The sequence below is a fragment of the Cadophora gregata genome, assembly GCF_030347475.1.
Source record: "Cadophora gregata isolate MNR1 chromosome Unknown scaffold_6, whole genome shotgun sequence".
NCBI lineage: Eukaryota > Fungi > Ascomycota > Leotiomycetes > Helotiales > Ploettnerulaceae > Cadophora > Cadophora gregata.
Window position 1 is genome coordinate 1,115,293 of NW_026695929.1, and position 16,266 is coordinate 1,131,558.

General features: G+C 38.8%; 3 protein-coding genes across 4 annotated transcripts; 2 read left to right on the forward strand and 1 right to left on the reverse strand.

The window, feature by feature from the left end:
• Positions 1–9,855: 9,855 nt before the first annotated feature.
• On the forward strand, positions 9,856–10,203 carry ONS95_012210 (uncharacterized protein; the record flags this gene model as incomplete). Its single annotated transcript, XM_058505829.1, has 1 exon — positions 9,856–10,203. The coding sequence occupies one exon, from the start codon at positions 9,856–9,858 to the stop codon at positions 10,201–10,203; it is 348 nt and encodes a 115-aa protein (XP_058358352.1).
• Positions 10,204–10,700: 497 nt separating this feature from the next.
• Positions 10,701–12,843, forward strand: ONS95_012211 (uncharacterized protein; the record flags this gene model as incomplete). The annotated part of the gene is made up of 7 exons (XM_058505830.1): positions 10,701–10,970; positions 11,043–11,119; positions 11,175–11,226; positions 11,287–11,557; positions 11,617–11,811; positions 11,907–12,215; positions 12,269–12,843. 7 exons carry the CDS (start codon positions 10,701–10,703, stop codon positions 12,841–12,843), a joined length of 1,749 nt encoding a protein of 582 aa, XP_058358353.1.
• Positions 12,844–13,170: 327 nt separating this feature from the next.
• On the reverse strand, positions 13,171–16,198 carry ONS95_012212 (uncharacterized protein). 2 transcript variants are annotated; one of them, XM_058505832.1, is made up of 5 exons: positions 16,161–16,198; positions 15,879–16,109; positions 14,747–15,829; positions 13,745–14,688; positions 13,171–13,698 (listed from the first exon to the last, which is right to left on the reverse strand). In XM_058505832.1, exons 1-5 carry the CDS (start codon positions 16,193–16,195, stop codon positions 13,406–13,408), a joined length of 2,586 nt encoding a protein of 861 aa, XP_058358355.1. In that variant the 5' UTR covers positions 16,196–16,198; the 3' UTR covers positions 13,171–13,405. The 2 variants fall into 2 exon arrangements, with proteins under 2 accessions (XP_058358355.1, XP_058358354.1); XM_058505831.1 differs by having other exon boundaries at positions 13,181–13,698; positions 16,165–16,198.
• Positions 16,199–16,266: the final 68 nt, after the last annotated feature.

The following is a 16,266-nucleotide window of genomic DNA, read 5'->3' on the forward strand; positions in this document are numbered from 1 at the left end:
ATCTTGTCTTATTATAGAATAATAACTATTATAATAAGTACTAAAATAACTCTTTTTAGTATTTTACACTTATAAGTTAAATATATATTTAAACTTAAGGATTTAATTAGTTCTTTTAGGGAGCTACGCGTATTAAAGAATAAGGGCTATAAAAACAGTCTTTTCTACTACTACTAGGAGCACGCTAGTAGGCTCACTTAGCTCTCTGAAGTAGCTCTTATTCGCTATTATAATATAATAATATTTCTAAGAGGGATATTAGCTCTCGTAATAGCTAATAGCGAATAAGACACTAGTCCGAGTTAGGAGTATTCTTAACAACTAGTACAACGCTTAATAGTCGGATTATATAGCTAAGTCCTGTGACCTAGTTAGACGTTTAGGGTTAATATAAGAGTATTAGGTAATAATAAGTACTTATCTGCTTTTAGCTAGCCTCGTAATTCTAACTAATAGTAAAGCTAGGCGATTCCAGCTTTTAAATAACACTAAGCTAAGCGTAATCTTATAACTTCGTATAAGTTATCTATTATTATATAACCGAGTAAGTAGCGCTGGTAAAGTAGCGATAATAAGGGTCGAAAAACAAAAGCTCGCTTAAAGTAATAAGTATAAGTCGTTAGGATATTATTATACTGTTACTAGTAGTATGATTTAAGCTTGATATAATATAATAGTATAGTTTAGCGTTAGCTAGCATATGAGCGAAATAACTACAGATTAAGTAATAACCTCTCTATTAGCGCGAATATTAAGCTAAGGAGCTCTTGATTCCGTGGAGAGCGCTCGAGCCTATATAGATAAATTCCCCGGGCTATTCCCGATTAGGACTAATTACATTTGATATAAAACTTGATATAAACTCCTGTAGTAGCGTAGAGCTATTTCCCTTTATATATAACTAAGTAGGTAACTATCGGTAAACCCTTTCAGAGTTAACTGAGCTCTACTGAGTCTTACCGAGCTTTGCCGAGCTCTAGACTCTTCCTAATCAGGTATAGTAAAGAAGTGGTTACCACTACCTTTACAAAGCTTAAGTAAGTTAATATTACTAAAGGAGATTATAAGAAAGCTTATATAAAGTAATAAGCTTATAGAGCTTACCTTATAATAATCTATTAGCTAGAAGCTATATTTAACTTATTAGTAGTAGTATAATATTAAAATCTAATACTTAATAATATTAAAGCTTTAAATCTATATCTTAAGTAGTAAATAAAGAACTTAAAGAAAAGTTTATAATATATTCTTATAAACTTAAGTTCTATAAAGATTTACGTTTTTATTAATAGATCTTTTATAAATAATAAAGACCTTAGCTCTTAGATTAGTTTTATACTAGTAATTAGAACTAAATTAGAGAAGTTTTAAAAGTTTTCTTTTTCTAGTAACTTAATATATATAAATTCTATAAAGTATAAAAGAGTTACTTAAGTAGTACTTGCTTTAGAATTATATATTATAATAGTAAGAATTAATATATTAATATCTCTAGTAACTATAATTAATATAATAACTAATAAGCTAGGTCTCCTAAGGCTTCCTACTATAGTTTATACTAATTCTTTATCTCTTTATAAATATATTATTAAACTTAGTACTATAAAGAAGAAGTATTTAATAATTAATATTGTAATAATTCGTTAATTATATAAGTATAAAGAACTAACAGAGATATAATAGATTAATAAAGTAAGTAACTCTACTAATACTATAATAAAAGCTAGTTTAAATAAGGCTCTCTAAGAGTTTATTAATATTAACTAGTTAATAGTAAAAGTAAAAGGATAAGTAAAGAGATTAGCTAGAGTTAATTCAGATTTATAGTAGAGGTATTCTAATATATTTATTTGTTTTTCTTATATTAATTTCCTTATAACTCTCTTTTATTACTTATTTATTTCTTTATAATTAAGTAAGATATTATAATAAGAATAACTTTTATTTTTAAGATAATTACTCTTTAATTTAAAGTACTAATAAGTAGCTTTATAGTAATACTCTAATAATAACTAATTACTAGTTTTATTATAGAGAGCTACTTCTATATAAAAAGTATAAAGAAGATACTATTACGAAGAACTAATTATAAAACTAATCTAAAATAAGATTAAGAACTCTTTACTTTTATATATTATTCTCTCTAGGACTACTATTAATAGTTTCTCTTTTTCTTTAAGGAAAAGAAAGTAAAGAGGTTAGGTTAAGTACTAAAGTAGTATTATTACTTTTCTTTACTTTAAAGAGCTAATTAATTATAGTAAAGCTAGAAAGGTAAGTACTTAAGTTACTTCTATTACTAGAATTACTATTAGAATTAGAACTACTAATATTATTAGTTAAACTTTTCTCTAAACTACTTTTAGAAGTATTATAAGTACTTATTCTTATATAGCGCTTTAATAAACTTAGATTATCTAGTAAAGCTTTCTATTTCTTTAATATAGTTCTTAACTTCTATAGTACTATAAGTATCTCTTATAATATAAGTTATTAAACTATATCTAATAAAAGAAAGTAAGAGAGTTAGTTAAGAAAAGAGAAATACCTATAGTATTTTATTCCGTGATTCTAGCTATCTTATTATATATAATATAGATCTCTATTAATATAATCCCTATAGCTAATACTATAGCTTTTAATATATTAGTATTAGTAATAGAGATAATATTCTAGAGAGTAATATTAGCTTTAAAGAGAAGGTCTTTATCTCTACTAATAAGAGTATTAATAAAAGTATAATATTTAATAGCTACGTATACTAGGATCTACTTTTATTAGTTATAGAGAGTTATTATTAGAGGAGTTATAAAAAGGATTTAAGTAAAAGATACTTATAAGTTCGTATTTATCTTTATTCTTAATATAATACTAGTATTTTAAGCTTATAGAACTCTAGAATTCATATAGTTTTAGATTACTTTTCTTCTAATAATCGATATATCTATAGTATTATATATAAAATATAGCTAGAAAAGTACTAAGAGAGTAAGGAATTAGTACTAATTAGTATTAGTAAAGAGCTCTACTATTATACTAGCTCTTAGAATAAGATATATTTACTTTTAAATTACTTAATTTATTTAATATCTTTTAAAGAAATCTCTTAGTTAATAAGAATCTCTAAGGTAAATACTATTAATTCTAAACTTATAGTTATTATTATTATTATTATTATTTAATAAAGAAAAGAAAAGGTTTTAAAAGGAGAGGCTATCTTTATATAAATAGATATATATAATTCAGGCTTAATTTAGATATAATATAATATTATTTACTATTATTACTTAGTTATTATATTAGTAAAAAGATCTAGCTCTAGGCAGCCGCCGGCTAGCTGCTATAGGCGCTATTTTCACGATTTCTAGCCTAAGTTATATATCGATTAATTTAATAGCTAGCGACCCCTAAAGTAGTATATAGTAATTTTTACTAGCACCGTAGGCGCCTTAAGCGACTAGGGCGCTATAAGTGCTTATAAGCCTAATTAAGACTAGCGTATAAAATAAAAGTAGGTCCGATTTTTTTATATTATATAAAGTATATTAGTAAGCTTACTAAAAGCTTTAATAATACTAAGAATACTAAGAATACTAAGGATACTAAGGATACTAATAAGAGTATATCTTATAAGGGGTATTATTAGGCTTATATCGCCCGATTAGGTAAGGCGGCGACTCACTCCTATATAGAATTTACCCGAATCGAATTATAAGCTTATTAGTAATTTTTTAGCGTAGATATTCATAGCGTTAAAGGCTTAATAAGACTAGTTTTAAGGACATATGTAAAAAGTATAGGTCTTTTTAAATTCTCAGTTAAATTCTACGCTAGTCTAACTATTTTTAGTTAGTTTAAAATCTAAAAATAAACTTAACTTTTAATTTTTAATTCTAATTAAAAATATTATATCTTTCTTAATTAGGTCTAGCTTATATATAAAAGTAAGTCTTATAAAGGGCGCCTAGGGTATATAAGGTAGCCTTTTATTATTTAAGGCTAACGTATAATAGCCTCTTATATTTTAAGGCGCTTTAAGCGTAAAAAGCAACTATTCAGCGAAAACAGCGAAAATAGTAGGTAGTACGTGCACCCGGCGTCAGAATTTTTTACTAATATACTATTATTTTCTACTTTTATATTATTAACTACTACTAGATAGAATATTAACTCTCTAACTCCTTAGAACCTTATATTAAATTAATAATAATATTATTTAATTCTTCATAAGTTTAAATATTCTCTATATTCTAAGATATAGTTTAGTTATAGATTACGATTTATTTATATCCTTATATAATAGAAGAGGTACTTTCAGATAGTAACTAGAGATATTTTAGCTACTAATATATATAAGTTAGATATTTATTACTTTATTATATCTTTAGTTCCTCTTATTATATTTATATTCTCTCTTTTATTTCCTTTATAGTTATTAAAAACCTTTTATTTTTAAAGGAAGTTTTACTAGTATTAGTTTATAGACTTTTATTATAAAAATATAAAGGGAATCAAGGGGTATAAGTAATCCTAGTTAAAGAGTAGACCTCTTTCGTATATAAACTAGGGGTTATTTAGGAAGTAGTATATATTCTAACTCTTCGATACTTTTTATAATATACACTTTTAAATACTTTTAAATTAAGCCTTGGATTTTAATATATATCGATATATACTTATTATTTATTTACTAGTACGATACTAACACTTAGTTATACTCTTTAATAGATTTAATATACTAAAGACTATAGAATTCCCTGTTAAATATACTGATATAGCTGAAAACTAGCGATTGATACTCTAATACGCTAATACCTTATTAATTAGATTACTTCTTCACTTTCTTATTATCGAGTCGTATATAAGTATATTCCGACTATTATATCTCCTAAGTTTTAAGGCTACAGGTAAAAGGCTCTACGTACAGCTTTTAAGCTTGTTAGTTATAGCTGAAGGATAGCTATAAAAAGGGGGTTTTTAGATGATCCTGATGTTTGTAGGGAATGTCTTAAGTTCGTAGAAGAAGCTAAACACTAGTCTCTTAAACGAGTCCTTTAATAGATATTCTCGGATGAAGTATAAGCTTTTAAAGGAGCGTATATATAATCCTATATTACTTATAAAGAGAACGGTTCCGATTAATACTAAGCTAAGTATTTATAGTATAAATATAGTAAAAGACTTACTTAGATATTTTATAGTATAATTACACTTAGAGAAAAGAGACTAGCTACTTTTTAGAAGAAAGAATAAAGTTTAATAAATTCTAATAAGTATAATATAATTATACTAAATAATATATAGATATTTATTAAAATAAGAGAGAATTAAAGTAATTATATTAGCAAAAAATTCTAGCGCCGGGTGCACGTGCCACCTGCTATTTTCGCTATTTTCGCTAAATAGTCGCTATTTACGCTTAAGGCGCCTTAAAATATAAGAGGCTATCGTATATTAGCCTTAAATAATAAAAGGCTGCCTTATACGCCCTAGGCGCCTTTTATAAGACCTACTTTTATATATAAGCTAGACTTAATTAGGAAAGATATAATATTTTTAATTAGAATTAAAAATTAAAAGTTAAGTTTATTTTTAGATTTTAAACTAACTAAAAATAGTTAAACTAGCGTAGATTTTAACTGAGAATTTAAAAAGACCTGCACTTTCTACGCACGTCCTTAAAACTAGTCTTACTAAGCCTTTAACGCTATAAATATCTACGCTAAAAAATCGCTAATAAGCTTATAATTCGATTCAGGTAAATTCTATGTAGAGGTAAGTCGCCGCCTTGCCTAATCAGGCGATATAAGCCTAATAATACTCCCTTATAAGGTATATCCTTCTTAGTATCCTTAGTATTCTTACTAGTATTCTTAAGGCTTTTAATAAGCTTACTAATATACCTTATATAATATAAAAAAATCGGACCTACTTTTATTTTATACGCTAGTCTTAATTAGGCTTATAAGCACCTATAGCGCCCTAGTCGCTTAAGGCGCCTACGGTGCTAGTAAAAATTACTATATATCACTTTAGAGGTCGCTAGCTATTAAATTAATCGATATATAACTTAGGCTAGAAATCGCGAAAATAGCGCCTACAGTAGCCAGCCGGCGGCTACTTAGAGCTAGATCTTTTTACTGATATACTTTATTTAAATATAAGATAATACTTTCTACTACTAATTAAAAGCTATATATATAAACTTTAAAAGATATTATATATAATATATTAAGTTCCTATATTATTTACTAGACTTTAATTTAATAAAGTATATATAGAATTAAATAAAAAATTAGATTTAAGCTTAATATTATAAAGCTTATTATAATATAGTAAAAATAACTTTACTATAACTTTATTAAATTATATAAGAGGTATAAGAAGCTATTCTAAAGGATTTTATAAGAAGACTTTATAATTCTTTATAAAAAAGATATTAAGCTATAATTAATATATAAGGAAGCCTTATAAAATACTAGGAAATTAATAATATTTATATTTTCCTATATTTAGAAGTAGTAAGCTAGAAATAGAAGCGGTAAGCTAACGATCCTAGAGGGTTCGAGCCCGTAATTTAACATTCAAACCGGGGGGGGGGGGGGGGGGGGGGGGGGGGGTAGCACTGTGGGAACGCTGGACATGGAATGGAGACTGGGTCGACCAGGGCAAGGATTACAGTACAGTACTAAGTACTACTGCACTGCACTGGAAACTCGAGATGAACGACCCGCTGGCAATAGACGATTGTGAAGCACGACATCACTGGCAACTCAGCTGAAGATCCACCAGATCGCTGGGAAGACGTGCCTAGGACCGAGTGCCAGTGGCGAAAACACTTCGATTGGCAAGCAATTTTCTCCCTCTCACCCCCTTACATCGATTCCTAAGGATGCTTGCCCTCGCTGCAGGAGGCAAATGGCCGTACACCCCAGGTCCGAGAACCCCTTCTGTCCCATACGGGTCCCGTACGGTGTATCGCGGCAGCAGAATGGCAGGCGATGCGCTGGCCGCCGCAACGGTCGCATGGAATAATCGATACCATCCATCGAATCCTGGGATACGGAGTATATTCAATTCGCTGCCCACTGGGGTTGTGCCTGAGTACGCCAAGACGTTGTGCCGGTTATTGCATTGTTGCCAGCACATCTTGCCTTAGCGAAGCCACCGTTCTTCAGGCTGGACTCCCCTCTCCTCAAGACGTGATACTTCCTGCATCGTTTATTTATATTCTGGATTTACATGTTTCACGTGAAATTGTGCTCACAAGAGGTCAGCAGGCGATCAGATCAGAATCAGACCAGAAACTCTGGTCTTATCCAAACTACCTACATGTCTACGTAAGTAATTAAGGTAGCTACTAGGTAGGTATTGTACTTCAGTTGACCCACGTGACGTTATTTGTATCACATGTCTGTCATGCACCGTTCTCATTCCTATTTTCCTTCGTTTCTTCATCCTCGCAAGATTGCTCGACGTCTGTGGTCGGGGTTACAGCTTTGATACGCAGCAGAGATATTTATATAACCTCAACGATTTTCACGACTTGCTTGGCACAGAAATCTTCAATGAGTTTATATGGCTCTGCAGTAGCGCATTGATTTGATGTACATGCTTCACTTTGAGTCTCCGGGCCTTGGTTCATACTCAGAAAACTATTGTGTCACTTTGATTCCTTCTGTTTGACAATGCCCAGCATCGTCGCTCTCATGTTTGTCCCTTGGACTAAGAAAGACTTGTTGGATAGTGGGACCGGATTTAGGAATCTGAAGTCCGTCCGGGAGGAAGGTCTCTCCGAGCAAGTGCTCGAGTACCTTCTCCAGAGAGATCGGAGTTCAAATTTTTCAATATATCTGATTGCTTGCTTTAGAATATCCGGCACCCTCACTTCCGTTCATCCTATCGCGAGGTCTCTTTAGCTGTGACTGGTAATCTCATTTCGTCTTCTTTACCCACCTTTATCTAGTACCGGAATTCGTACTCGGAAGTCATGACTGAGAGTAGCTACGGACGAGCTTGCGGCCGGGTTTCAAGTCTAAATCCAATGGCGTCACTCGCCTTGGTAGTGAGAGTTGTGAAAGGTCGGCACTCTGTCAGGCTGAACTATACAGTCTTCCGGAAGCATTGCTTGGCCAGAGCTTACTTGCACGTCTAGATGTCATCGGCTCAAGAAACAATGTTCCCCAACAGACTCTATTCGAAAGCGGAACTCACAGCGCAGTTCAGCAGCGAGAAATGCTAAGCTTGAAGAGGAACTCGACGGTATCGTCTCTCTACTTCAATCAGTAGCTGGAACGAGTGTCTTGTCTGCACATATTCCTGTGCTTGGAAGGTATGTCCCAGCATTGGAACATCTGGGTACTGACGGCTCACCCTCATCATCTGGCCAGGCGACCAATCCCATGTGTACCCCAGTCTCTTTCAGCGCAGATGCATCGGAACCACAGCATACTAATGCCGTGGGAAGCTTTGCCCCAACGATAAATAAGACTGGACTGAATAATTCCCCCGCGGAGACCCTTTCCTGGTACCAGTTCCGTCTGGATGAGGCTGAAAATCGACTTGCAGTATTTCGGTTCGATCTGCTACCAAACTTTGCTTCTTTATATTTGCCTCTCACGGTTTCTGCTACTGAGCTTCGCCGGACGCGCCCTTTTCTGCTGCAAAGCATCTTGGTCGTCACCTCAGCATCAGTGCAACAGAAGAACCTTCTATCGACAGAGTTTGTAAAGACACTCACGCACGAAGTGTATATCTTGAACCAAGGTCACTTTGATCACCTTCTCGGACTGCTGATTTTCTTGGCTTGGTCAGTCTGCACCGGTACTTCCCCTTTTCTTTAATTCCTGTTAATGGATTATTTAGGGGCAACGATAATTGTAACAAAAACCATCTTGTGCACTTAGCGGTATCACTTGCGCAAGATCTTCGTCTGAATAGGCCGCTGATTGATGAAGGAGGGCACAAATTTGCTAGGTGTAAGTAGCACCGGGACGCTAGTTTTTTACATGTTCTCGTTCATATCGTCCTGTAAATTTATCTTCACCTTCCATGCCAGGATCTAGAAGCTGGTCTTAGTCCATTTTTTTCAAGTGGTTGCGTGTGGTGTTGGAGGTTTGACAGAAACTCACTCGTTAGAGCATCGACGTGCAGCCTTGGGCTGTTTCTTCATATCCTCATTGTCAGCAGACCTTCCCATGATATGGCTTTGACAGTAGCTAAAATTCACAGGGTATCATCTTCCTTAGGCAGAATTGATCCTATGCAATGGACTCCACAGGTAGGTATCTATCCTGGCTTGTGACACCTATGACAACAATGAACGGTCATCGTACTCTGGGACCAGGGTATGCTGACTCCTACCTAGATAGATGAGCACCTTCGTACCATCGAGGAAAGTAAAGAGTGCTTAAATGACAAGGGTTTTGCAATTCAGATCCGTCTCCAGCTTCTGTTGTACAGGTCTTATCAGATGCGAGACTTTGATTGTGAAGGTTCACAGCCTTCAAAGATGCCCCTAGGATTTCAAATAAAGTCTCTCAGATCGCAACTGCAGGATATCAAAGCCTCCATGAGTCCACAATTTCAGCAAGAATGTAAGTAAAGTGGGTACATATTAACCGTCTGGGCTAACAGTGTAAAGTCTCGCTTATGGCAAGCTTCCACTACACAGAAATGACGATACATGAACGAGCATATCCAGCAGATGAAGCACTTTCTTGCAGCATGACCGGTCCCCAGCATCTGCAGTGTTTGTGCGCTTGCCTTGAAACGGCAAAGTCATTTATCGACTTTACTTTCATGTTCCCTGTTTCAAGATGGCTTGGAATGCCATTGCACTTTCGTATCCAATTCATGCGATGTCTCGTCGCACTTTACAGACTTTCTATTCATGACGATCTGGCATGGGACAAAGACGCTGTACGAAATACAATTGATCTGATGGCCGTGTTTGATCACGTCATAACGAGTATGGAGCATAGAAGTGCTGAAATCCGAAACCCCGACGACGACATAATCATCCACCTTTGTAAAGTGATGAAAGGATTTCGTGCTTATTGTGCTACAAAATTGGCTCCAGATGAAGGCCCCTCGCAAGCAGCAAATGGCAAAGCCGTAAGCGACGAAAATTTCATTCTGGAATATATGGATTTGGCAGACGATGCCTGGTTGCAAGATGTGCTTGGGTGGTCTGCATACTGATTGTCGGTATTTGTGCGTAAAGCTGCATGCAATAAAAGCTGAATGGAAATCTCTCGGATTACAAAGGCATCAAAAGAATCTCGTGAGCCTCTGACAAGGAAGTTCGCGCGCATCTACAGCCCAGGAACGGAGGAGTGTTTGGTTGTGTAAGCCCTGGGTCGACCTCAAATCAAAAACTGATAGGAAAGCTCTGGGTTGTGGTAGGATGAGGACCATACCCCAGATGGAAACTTGTTCGTTCTCATACCGAGCGGATTTCGGATCCTCAACACCGACTCAGGCGGCTGGGTCCAACACGTTCATTTCCTAACATCGAACGAAGCACTCGGGCTTTGCATGTCATCTCTCCTATCTCCTGGACGTATGCGGCGCATACATGAGGCCGACTTTGGGTGGACCAATATCGGCTTCAGTGATAAAGCTGGGTCCTCCCCCTACAGATATCACTTTCCACTGGGGCTCAAAATCATTACTTTTACTCTTGGGCAGCATACATTATGACTTCCCTATCTCGCGGCTCGGAATCAACGCTCACAGCCAACATCGAGAAGTTGCCAGCAAATATTTGTGCTCCTGTTGCTAATTCAAGACCCGGTTCACGAAATTCGCATATGTCTAATAAAATGAACCAGGAGAACACCATGAAAAAATCTGGAGACGAAACATATGTACACGTGTTCTTGACTGGGCCCAAGTTATATATGGCGTTGTCGGGGGCTGCTCTAGCCTGTTTCTTGGTGCTGCTTGATGTTTCTATTATCGCTACTGTATGTGTATACTGCCCGACTTGAAAGCCTCCAAGCAGGATCCTATACTGTGTCATACTGACTCAAGTGAAGGTCATCCCTCAGATCACAACAGACTTCCAGTCACTGCCTGATATTAGGTGGTATGGAAGCGCATATCAACTTACGAGGTATGGGCGATCCGCTTGCGGCATATCAAGATTGGTGGAATTAACATCTCCCCAGCTCTGCATTTCAGCCATTCAGCGGGCAGATCTACGCACACTTCAGCACCAAGGTAGTTAATTACACCACAGTAAATACTCTTAAGTTTTCGCTAACTTTTGCCCACCTTCAGTGGTCTTTTCTGACGTTCTTCTTCCTTTTCGAGCTCGGTTCCTTACTGTGCGGCGCTGCTCAAGGTTCAGTCATGCTGATTGTAGGCAGGGCAGTTGCTGGCATAGGCTCCTCAGGTCTGATAAATGAGGGGTTGACCATTGTCTCTGCGTGCTTGCCTGTTCAAAAACAGCCTGCTGCGACCGGTATCCTGATTTCCTTCTGCCAACTCGGTATTGCGCTCGGTCCAATCCTAGGCGGCGCTTTTACAGAACATGTATCTTGGCGATGGTGTGAGTTACTCCACATAGATGAGCTGCCTCATGATGCAATTGACTTAAAAATCCTGCAGGCTTCTACATCAATCTTCCCGTTGGTGCTGTGGTCGGGGGCTTTATTGGGTTGATTGGAATTCCAGAGGCCACTCGAAAGCTTCCTGTCCGCGAAGTTCTTCGCAATGCCGTGTCATCTCTGGACCTAATTGGTCTTGGGATATTTGTTCCCGCAGCAGTCATGTTTTTCCTTGCCCTATCATGGGGTGGTAACGGTATGTAATCAGGGACCCCATTCTTTCTGTTCTGAATTTTCGCCTCTTCCCCAACATCTCAGATGTAGCAGTCACTGATATATATATTGCCCTAGACTATACCTGGAGTAGTGCCATTATCATAGGCTTGTTCTGTGGCTCTTTTGTCGCCATCATTATTTTCCCTATCTGGGAATATCGCAAAGGCGATGCCGCAATGGTCCCATTCTCCATTCTCCGCATGCGTATCATGTGGTCCTCATCTGCTACAATGTTTTTCTTCCAGGGCGTCCTTTTATGCGGAAATTTCTACCTTCCGATTTATTTCCAGACGGTCAGAGGGAAAAGTCCGATCACAAGTGGAGTTAATATGTTACCTATTGTCATGTTCCAGGTCTTCATGGCTGTAGTGTCTGGAGTTTCGGGTAGGATTCTTCCTTCGCAAAGGGCATTGTTGTGGCAACTAACTCCAGTACAGTACAGAAATTCGGCTACTACCTGCCCTTCGTCGTTGGCGGCACATCGATAACAGCAAACGGTTACGGGCTTTACTCCATGCTTGAGCCATCTTCTACAATGGGGCAGTGGGTCGGATTCGAGGTCATTTTCGGAATAGGATCTGGCTGTGCAGGCGCAATGGCCTTCATCGCCTTACAAAGCGCCATCCCCGCTGCCCAGATCTCTGTCGCCATGGGCACCCTCCTATTCATCCAGAATCTTGGCGGCGCAATCTGGCTCACGATCCCACAGATTATCTTTTCATCCTCATTGCGCTCTACTATCCCACGTTACGCGCCTGATGTCGATGCCCAGACTGTCATTGCAGCGGGCGCGAATGCAGTTAGGGCGGTGGTGAATGCGAATGATTTGCCGGGTGTGCTGAAGTCATATAATGTCAGTATCAATAGAGTAATGTATATGGGAGCTGGGATTTCGTCTGCGGCGTTTTTGCGTGGTTGGTGGATGGGTTGGAGCGATGTCAGGCCCAAGAAGACGGAAACGGAAGGGGACCAGCGCCACAAAATCGAAAAGAATGACGTTGTTCCTGTTTAGGAAAGCCATTGACTTAAGCTTATTTGCATGGCTTTCCATGGTCCAAGCGTGTGCTTGATGGGTACCTAACCGGTTTAGTAAAGAGGGACAATGAAAATACACTAATCGTCAATCTATCCTGTTCTGAACTTGGCATTTTCTCTACTGTAAACAGATAATAGTCCTCCGAAGCAAAATCCAGTACTGTTTTCGCACTGGCTGCTGCTACTTCCGAAATTCTTTATTCTGTTGTCCAACCTTCAATTAATCTACCCTTCGGTTCGAAAAATGATACATACAATTTTTCTGGCTTCATTGATCGTGCACCACTGATTTTCTGCCTCGATATCAGTCTGTTTTTTTTTTAAAAATTTGCGTATCCCAGAGACGTGGATTGATATAAGAATTAGCAATTGCGGGTGAAATTCTTGGTTGTTTACTCGTAAGCGAGCCCTGGAAATTTGCCCCACATTTGAGTTCAAACAAGGACAGCGGTAAAGGGTTGTTCTTCTCTTTAAAGACGAAGGTATGGTGTACATTTGAATCAGACGGGTACTGGTCCTTTTTAGAAGCTCAAATCACCTCAGGCTGCGCTTTCATCTTCAAGCTCACACATGTCCGCATACCCTTCCAGAGCCAATCCAATGACTTTTACGAGGGGAAACACATGATGACTGCCATTAAATACCTCGGCCCAAATCCGTACCACCGCTACGCTCAGCTTCCTGACGCCCATGCTTCCCTCCATACTACGTCCGTCTTCCGACTCTACTGCAAAGTGAGTTTCGCAAACGATACTGCGCACCATCTCAAGTAGGTTCCGCTCATCGATTGTGAGATCCTCCATGGATTCAGATATCATGTATAGCCATCTGCCTTTTACAGGTGAGCGGATATCACATAAAGTGAGAGTGATACTAACTGAGTAAAAAAGCGCACTCCAGATTGCCCAAACTATGCTGCATACTCCACAGCAGCGTATGAGTATGCGCCACAAATTTGATACCTATCTTCACTGGAATACTCAAAGCATGTGCAGCCTGTAGAATTGCTCTACTCATCAACGGGCTTCTTGTAAGCGGCGGACACGCCTTCAATGTCCTAGCAATAACTTGCGGATCTCGAGTCTCCAGTCCTCGACACGGTCCAAGATCACAGTGCAGTCTTATATAGGCGAGTCTCAACAACGCTGTAGAGCTGAATGCTACAGGCCCGTAGGGATTCATGGGGTCTAAACTGCTTTCTGGGGCTTTTTCCCAGCCGATTTGCCAGATGCGGAGGACCTGACCGAGTTTGGAGATCTCGGCTGCCTGCAAACTACCGTTGATGGCGGCGGGGATGGAAATCGTGCTAGCTTGGCGGATGATGTAGATTTGTTGGATGATGGCGTGGATGAGGACGTAGTTTCCCAGTGATGAAATAGGAGGGAGGTCTTCTTCATCGGTAGAGAAAAGCTTGGATAGGGCGTGGTGAAAGGAAAGCGCTACTTGTGAAGAACTTCTCTTTGCGGACTCCCAGTCCTCGGCAGATGCAGCTCGCCATTCTTCCGCTGAATGAGGGAGATTAAGTTTAAGTTCCGAGGTGCGTAGAATTGGCGGGTTATCGTAGGCGATGGAATGAAGATTGAAGAAGCAGTATGCGATGCACTTCGTCCGGCGATCACTTTCAAAAAGAACCCAGTCTTCCCAACGCAGTTGGCTTTCAGAGCATTCAACAGTCTGAAGCCCGTGCTCTCGAATCAACAGAGCCAATTGGTTTTGGATACTTGTAGCTTCCCGAAGCAAGGGAGGCGGGCCCCACATGCCCATGGCCATCATTATGAGAAGTGTTTGAATGGTCCCTAGTCGTGCTTGGGATGATGGAGACCTTGAACCTGTCAGCTCATTTGAAGCATCATGTTGTGATGATGTAAATCATGCCTTACCAGATGTCATCTTTAGAGCTCCTGCCTGCTGCGACATATGAGTGATTGGGTCTCGGTGTTGGGATGTCGTCCGGTGATGTATTAGAGACTGGCGATTTACTCAGAGAAGCACTTCTCGGCGTCGGCGATGACAAGATATCAGCAACTTGATGGCTTTGTCTTTTCTTGATTTGTTCAGTAGCAACTGATTTGGCAGCATACCATAGCTTGTTGCCCCTGGCATTTTCGAAGCGATACTGAGCACCAACTGCAGCTATGGCAAGAACTAACTCGGGGACGAATTTCGACACGGAGAAACTGGGAATATGAAGAAACGGGAGATGCTGGTTGAATCCAGTGATGTATCCCTCGAAGTAACGAGATAGAGTGTGTCGTGTTGGTAGGATAAAGTCCTTCGGTAAAATTCCCACAAAGTCCTTCAATTTGTCTTGAATCGTTCTGTAGTCTTGGCCGGAGACCTTCCATGGTGGCCCGGCACGGAGGAAGTCTGCCTGAGGCCGAGGCTTGCTTCCCATTAGAGTCCGATCTTCTGAGCGTTGTAATGGTGGAGGTGAGTCAAAATGGCCGGTGGCATCATTGGTGTTCTCAGAAATGGAATTGAGGTCCATGTTTTGGTGCTGCTCCACATCATGAACATTATTTGGCCTGGACCACAGGGATACAGGGAGCTCGGAATCGTAAACAGTGGCCGGTAAGTAGAAATTCGAGATGTCGAAATTATCAAAGAACAAGTTGTAATCCCCGGGTATGTCGACGGCATCAGGTATGATGAAGTCATGCCTGTCAACGTAGACAGGTGGAAGACTGGCAATATTCTCATCTTCGGGATCGAACTGCCCTGAGAAGAATGCAGGTTGTGACATCGAAGATACAGGGGTATTGTTTGAGAGACTTGGGGGAGCAAAGGTAGATGGGAAACTGGAGTTGTGAGAAGTCCATTCGGATGATAGTCTATTTGTGTCAACAGACGCATGCGTGGTCACAGGACTTGGTATGGTAGCAGCCAAAGAGGGTCGCGATCGTCCATCATCGCGATCAACTCCTTCATCGTGCACTAGCTTTTCATGCCTCAGTAATATGTCACTTAAGTCCAGTCAGTTGATGGCGAATGTTACTATTTTTGTCGACTTACCGCCGTGCGAATGCTTTCCCACAGGAACATGAGAATGGCTTTTCTTTCGTATGTGTCCGTTCATGGCGCTGTATATGCTCTAGGCGGTGAAAAATGTCAGGACAGAAACGGCATCGGAATGTTTTTGGCTTTTTCTTGCTACGCCCTGATGTAGCTGCCGGAAGGGGTTGAGATGTCGCGGCGTCATCCATCTCAGATCCTCGAGGGCAAAGCAGATCTGAGATAGAGATCCTGTCTAAGTTAGAATACTCTATCTCAGACAAAGTTTGTTGCTATACCTACATACCGAGATTCCTCTCCCGTGAACCTGGCGGCATTTGGGACGCAATTGTAGATGCATCTTCGGACCAGTTGTGCGGGGTAGTTCGGCAGCAAGCCCGCCAAGTCT

Excerpts from the sequence above, each read along its gene's own strand:
- ONS95_012212 (XM_058505832.1), bottom strand. The coding sequence starts at position 16,195 with ATGCCGCCAGGTTCACGGGAGAGGAATCTCGGTAT. Across the intron at positions 15,830-15,878 it reads GGGAAAGCATTCGCACGGCG|TGACATATTACTGAGGCATG; the intron begins GTAAGTCGACAA and ends ACTGGACTTAAG. Across the intron at positions 13,699-13,744 it reads GGAGTGCGCTTTTTTACTCA|GCAGATGGCTATACATGATA; the intron begins GTTAGTATCACT and ends CACCTGTAAAAG.